This window comes from Haliotis asinina, chromosome 5 (genome assembly GCF_037392515.1).
Source record: "Haliotis asinina isolate JCU_RB_2024 chromosome 5, JCU_Hal_asi_v2, whole genome shotgun sequence".
Classification (NCBI taxonomy): domain Eukaryota; kingdom Metazoa; phylum Mollusca; class Gastropoda; order Lepetellida; family Haliotidae; genus Haliotis; species Haliotis asinina.
Genome location: NC_090284.1, coordinates 25,882,599 through 25,889,564, shown reverse-complemented (window position 1 = coordinate 25,889,564; position 6,966 = coordinate 25,882,599). Strand labels below are relative to the sequence as shown.

The window sequence follows — 6,966 nt, the reverse complement described above, 5'->3', positions numbered from 1 at the left end:
TCATCATCACCATCATCATCATCACCATCACCATCATCATCATCATCTACATGAATGGCTTCAGTGTGATCCTGATCAACAGTATGGTTATACATATATAGTCCGTCCACAAAACTAAATGATATTGAGAAATGTATCGCTGTGTACCAAGGGAAACAACTCTGCATACATCCCAGGTCTTGTTTGTTATGGAAAGTTCCAGACACGATAGCGGCCTGTAAATAAACGACTCAGAATCAGTCAATCAACTGAATGACATCCTGACCATTGAACTACCAACTGACCTACGATACATCAACTGAGAAACCGACCCTCTTGCTGTTGCGCCCCCCCGTCCCCCTTCCCCAATTTAGTCAAGTAAATAACCATTGCATGCCATGTACAAAATCAATGACTCCCACCCCCTTCCACATCCTCGATATGTCCAGGCTATAGTGGAGAGTTATCGGAACGTATAGTCTGGAGGTATCGAGGATGTCCCTTTCCATATTTTTGAAGAATGACACTTTTGTGTACAATCCTGCAGACCCCCAGTCGCCAGTCACTCGATTATCTGTATCACCTCCCCACCAAGTCACGCTGGTTTTAAGTGATGACATATTGCTTGCATGTATTCGTTGTAACGCGTCCGTCTGCATCTATTCATTGTAATGCGCCTGTGCGCACGTTTTTCATTACTTATATCAAACACTTAATTTAATGGTTTGCATTGTGCAGAATCGATCTCTACAGCAGTCATAGTAGTTGGAATAATGTTGAATGTGATGTTTAACAACAACAACAACAACAACAACAACAACAACAACAACAACAACAACAACAACAAAAACAAAAACAAACAAAAAAACAAAACCCGAAAATCACCAATTCGATGATGGGCAGTATTATTTTTTCTGGCTAAACTTCAAGATTTTATGAGCGTTTTAGTGGAGAACCCAATGGAGTGGACAGGTGCTTACCGAACAACGAGTTCGCATCTACATTGATGGATATGAAATTTTTCGTCTTGAAATTTTCCTCTAGCAAGATGGATGCTCATTGTTTTGACCACTGGATTGTCTGGCCCAGACTCGAACATTTACAGACCACCGCTGGAATAGTGCTTAGTGCGGCGTGAAACTATCCTCACTCATATGTTGAGCTACCTGATATCGCTTAAAAGCTAAACAAAATATAATAAATGTTTAGATCCAAAGTATAAGTTTCCTTAAGTTGGTAATCAATATTTTGTTATCGAAAGTACATAAAGTGTCAGAGTAGATGCTGTTTTATGAGTGTTCCTTACAAATCGCTGTTTGTCCGTGATGTGTGTGGACGAACGTTTCCAAAATGGCGTCCGCACTCGAGACTTATGTGAATACGGTTCAGACTCTATCTTCTCAAGGTATCCTATAGGGGTATTATTTGTAGGTGGCAGACATGTAGAATTATTCTTCACAGTCTGTGTAAAAGATCTTAAGTGATTTGATGTATCAGCTGGCTATAGTGATGCTTTTTGTTTCCTTGCTGAAATATATATGTCCAGTTTTCGGTCACACGCTACGGGACAAGCTCATGTGGATGATACTTTTACAGTGACATACAGTCCAATCTGTGACAATGTTTGATTCTGAATTCAGTTACCAGTTACAGCCAGCTCATTCTCTGTGACATGTTTATTTGTAGGTAATTTTACGCAGCTTTGTGAGTTCATCAGCAAAAGTGCAGATATTTTGGCTAAGAATGCAGCCCACCTGGATACTGTTTTAGCCACCCTGGATGTGCAGCAGCATTCTCTTGGAATGCTGGGAATTCTGTGAGTGTAACGTCTTTTCGTGTCTATTATGTGTTTCTTTCAACAGGGTTCCCACAAGACCTGGAAACTTTGGGAAACACTCTATTTTCCAGCCTTTTAAAAATCATGGAATGTGAAAGAAATGGATGAAATCAGGGAAAAATCAGAGATTAGAGTCTAATGTTGTTTTTTTCAGCTAACCAAGGTGCATATCTTAACAATACTACAAGGGCTATGACAGCCATCAAGATATTGGTTATATGTCAGTAAAGATACTATAGAGAGTAAAGGAAATATTGCTACACTTGATGTGTTTTTTTATTCTGTCATCTTATCATAAGGAGTTGTGAATGGATAGCTCTACCTGTACGGTGAAATTGGAAGCTGTATTTAACTTAAGATATTGTTTTCTTTCAGACACAACAATAGATGTGTGTAAAGGTATCAGTATACATATATTGTTGTGTCTGGAAAATGCAGTATTTGCCTTGAATAATTGTGGAATATATTTTCACAAAAATGTGGGGTATAATTTTGTACACCATGTCCATCTTTGCAAATTCGTTACTTTTTTTTCAAGCAGAGCATAAAAAATGTTCAAGGTTACTTCACCAAACTATGACCATAGATACATCTGGTGGTGAACTGGTGCCTTTCGCTAGTTTTACAATTCTGAATGAGATATTTTTTTTGCGTTTCCATGGCAACAAGTTTTACTTTGACTGAAATAGTTGTAGTGCTCTTTTCTGGAGCAGAGATTTAAAACATGTTAATACTCTTACTTCCACTTTGTGGATAGTCAAGAGCCTAATGACATAAATCAACAACACTACTCTCTTACTGTCTCAGCATTACTGAGGTACATCAAACTGAGGACACATTCAGGCAATATGTTGTTGATACAAACATGCTAGAATATGTATGTTTTCATTAATCATTAAAAGTACAATGTAACATTTGACATTGTCACAACTAGCAAACATATTCATGGAGAGTATTTTACCATTGCATAGGTTATTGATGGCTTTGCAGCGGATCACTAAAACAAATGCTATTAAGGTTTTCATTACATATAAACTGAATACATTCTGTATCATGTTTGTTCATATGATTTTTCAGGCAGTCAAAGCATTTTCATAAAACAATATTTTTGTAGGTGTGTCAAATACAATCTTCCAAATATCCCCGACTTTGAAGCCCTTTATGGACTGACTCAAGAATTCATCACAACTTGCAATGGAGAGCAAGTCCGATATGCCACAGACAGTTGTGAGTAACAGTCTAACTTACATAATTATCATAATGGTCAAGTTGATATACAAGGACTGAGTGAGTCAGTCAGTGTTTTACCTTTTATGCCCCTTTTAGCAATATTCCAGCAACATAATGACGAGGAACACCAGAAATGTGCTTTGCACATTGTCATGTAACCATGTGGGTAATCCCACCTCAGTCGTCACCATGACAAGTGGACACATTAACCACTAGACTACCCTACCGCCCCAGGGGACTAAAAGATACATATACAGTTGTCAGTATGAGACTTAAGGTGGTATTTTGGTCCAAGTGTTTTTGCAAATTGCCATAAAATGGTTTGAAAGTTAGTGTTGTTGCAATTATATCTTTCCTGGTTAGTTTTAGAGGCATGGAAACACAAACTTGTTTGATGTTTGTAATCAGTCTGAAAGATAGCATTGAGAAAGTGTTCCACTGTGGTAAGCTAATTCTATGATCTATAAGATTCAGTCATACATTATTGAAACTATTATATAAAGAAAATCTGTTCGACATAGTAGGAAAAAATTCTTTCCAACACTGGTTGAGTCAGTGAGTGAGTTTAATTTTACGCCACACTCTGCAATATTTCAGCTATATGATGGCAGTCTGCAAATAATTGTGTCTGGACCAGACAATCCAGTGATCAACATTATGAGCGTTGTTTGTGCACTTGGGATACAGTGACATTTGTCAACCAAGTCGGAGAGTCTGACCACCGATCCTGCAACATTGGTGGAAGGTGTCAGGTGCACTCCATTATGGGTGGTTAACCAAACTGTTTGGCACCAGTTTCTGATATATTCTTACTTCTGTCTCTTTACATGTATTACTCTTGTCTTCAGTTGCGGACCTATGTCACAAGTTCACACACAAGCTAGTAGAGAAAAAAGAGGTAACACAGGAGAACCAGATTGTAGAAAGTACTCAGAGGGTACAATATTCGTGATGTGTGATCTAACATGTACAAACTTTGGAGACAAACGACTGATAGAGCATGCCATACATGTTCAGCTAGTAACACAAACATGACCACCTCACCTATATTTTAAACCTGTATTGCTTAAGTTTCATAGAAAACGTCATTCAAATTCTGTCGTAAAACGGTGAAATTAATCACTCTTCATGGTATTGTGTTAAGTAGAAAACTCATGTTTACTTTGCATGACTGATGTTTTAATAATCATTTTATTGCAGCCAATCCGAGGTATCAAGGTGTTGACAACAGCCATTCAGAAGATTCAGCTGTTTCCAGAACAGCTGACGTCAATCCATGCTGACCTCTGTCAGGTAAAGTAGCCCTACAGCAGCTGTAATGTGTGTAACATTCTACTGCATCTGTTATTATGAAGCAGTTGTTAAAGGTCACATGCAACACAAAATACACCTTTGCAGATTCTGATACTGTTCGGCATGGACTTACAGTAACAAATTATCAAAAATGTATGTTCAGCTAAGAAAGCTAAAATAAAAAACAAGATGAAAAAGGTGAAATCAGAGTACAAAGATTCACTAATTTCACCCCAGTTTTTGGGAAAAGTGGTTTCAACAGCTGTGCTATGTTTTGTGGTGCACACAGCACATGCGCAATGAATAGGTTCATGCAGCTTGAAGCGGGAGGCCTGGATTTTAAGGTTGCAAGCAGGATTAGTATAAACTATTACTATAAACAAGTGAATAATCTACAGCCTATGAAAGTCTTTGTTACAAGTGTGTGCACACCCACCTGTTCTGACTGAGTTCGGTATCCCAGGTCCTTTGTTTTGAGGGTTGTAAATCCAAGTACAAATATTGCACTTTTGAATTGCGATTATATGCTTATAATTTTATCTATTTGTTTTTCGTAATCTGCCGTGTATATTATGTGTCATCGATAAATGAAAGATGTGTTTTGATTATGTTTATTTATTTTTTTGCATCTAATCTTTAAGTAAGATTGATGTTTAGACACTATGACAGTGTCATACCTAAATAGTTTAAAAGAAGGCACTTGTTGTTGACCTGCCTGACAATAACATTAAGGCAAAAAATAAGATGGACCGGCTGGCCTGTAGTCCACATAATGTACTTCAGCAGGTATCAATGTTAAACCATCTGTTTTCTCATTGAGCTACAACTATGAATAAGGGTATCTGATCCAGTTCAAGTGGCAACACAAACACACAAAATGATGCAAAAAGATTAGGGCTACCATGAAGTTACTACCATAGCATGTGACGAGCCTGATACATATCACAAATATTTGGTAATGAAAACAAATATTGGGCATTGAATACAAGAAGTCAGCATCTGATTATATTCAGTGAAATAATAACAAAGTATTTATTTGACATGTTTTGACTATGTTGACAGTGTTAAGTTACCATTTCAGTGCCCAATGACCACATTACTAAAGCATTAATTCTGATCACAATAAACAAATTACGTTCATGAAGGCGTACTGTTGAATTTGTGTAATGTATGAGTGAATCGTAACAGCCCTAATACACATCACTTTGCAAGCGAAATGATCATTAATGTGATGTTAAGTCAGATTTCACCAAGATCACAATGAATATTAGTCCTTTAACATGTTTAGAAATTGTCTTCTGTTTCCTTCAGCTGTGTTTACTGTCAAAGAACATGAAGCCAGCCCTCCCCTTCCTTCAACACGACATCACAGACATCAGCAGAGAGGTATGCTGCCACAGTAGTCTTGCAGCAGTTGTATCCTGCTACCTTATACTGTTTGTTGCCATAAATGAGGGTAATATAACAAATCCTTATTAGTAGTGGGATGGTGGGGTATCCTAGTGGTTAAAGTATTTGTTTCTTATATCATAGATCCTCATTCAACTTGGGCACAATGTGTAAAGACTCTTCCTGCTTTCCATGCCATGATTTTGTTGGAATATTGCTAAAAGTGGTGTAAAGGGACACTCACTCAAATAGGTCTAATTACATCATTTTCTGTGCCTTTTTTGATAAAGGAATTGGTGTGTTCACCAGATTGAAATGCAGGATGAGGCTGGGGCATTTGTGCCTTGGACACAGGTATCTCAAGCTGGTTTCTGAGCTACAGCTGCTCAAACATTAATGAAAGCAGACCACCATAACACAAGACAGACAGCACACTCCCCCACCATGAGTGAGAAATAATGTTGTTTCTGTGATTCCAGGGCGGTCAGTTTGATGCGCGGGACTTCCTGTTGTATTATTACTATGGGGGGATGATCTACACAGCACTGAAGAACTACAATAGGGCTCTCTACTGCTTTGAAGTGGTAAGTCCACTACATTGGGTGTCACAGTGTATGATCCAACACAGTTCCAAGAGCAGTAACTATAGCTGCGTTCAGTCTGCAGATCTGATGCGCCATCACAGACTCAGCACAACCATCCACACTGCATGTGACCCCAAAATTAATCTCTTCACAGATGTTGTGCTCATCTTGATCTGATAACTTATTATTTTGTGGTTTGGCTGCAGATGCCCCTCACAGTGATATTACTTGAACATCAGATAAAGATTGTACTTGCTCACTTACTGAAATATTATACCACGATTAATGGGGCTGTGAAAGAACTGGTAAACCGGTATGTACCTTCATATACCAGTACAGTATCTCACAAGAAGAATAACACAGTTTGGTTCTGATTCAGCACTATAGTAGGTGATCCAGAGTTAGCTCCCTTTGAATTATCTGCCCTTGATTTCCATAGCACAAAATGCTCTAATTGTCCCAAATATACTTTTGTTTTGGTTGGTTTCATGTAACATTTTACAAGTGTAAGTGTCGTTATAAGCTACTCCAAAAGTGACAAATATTCTACCAAATGCTTTAAGTTTTGTGGGTTTGAATGGTTTCATATATGTCATTCTGGAGGAATTAAGTGGCCTCAAATTGACCATTTTTTTATTTGGACTTACAAGTTGG

The 6,966-nt window shown here is 38.0% G+C and overlaps 1 protein-coding gene across 1 annotated transcript in view; it reads left to right on the top strand.

The window, feature by feature from the left end:
- Nucleotides 1–1,291: 1,291 nt before the first annotated feature.
- Nucleotides 1,292–6,966, top strand: part of LOC137283280 (COP9 signalosome complex subunit 3-like) — a 15,572-nt gene continuing 9,897 nt past the window's right edge. The window contains exons 1-7 of the mRNA XM_067814730.1: nucleotides 1,292–1,384; nucleotides 1,666–1,795; nucleotides 2,931–3,043; nucleotides 3,895–3,944; nucleotides 4,247–4,339; nucleotides 5,651–5,725; nucleotides 6,208–6,312. Of these exons, the coding sequence (XP_067670831.1) occupies nucleotides 1,330–1,384; nucleotides 1,666–1,795; nucleotides 2,931–3,043; nucleotides 3,895–3,944; nucleotides 4,247–4,339; nucleotides 5,651–5,725; nucleotides 6,208–6,312 (621 nt within the window). The 5' untranslated portion in view covers nucleotides 1,292–1,329. The remainder of the gene's footprint in view (nucleotides 1,385–1,665; nucleotides 1,796–2,930; nucleotides 3,044–3,894; nucleotides 3,945–4,246; nucleotides 4,340–5,650; nucleotides 5,726–6,207; nucleotides 6,313–6,966) is intronic.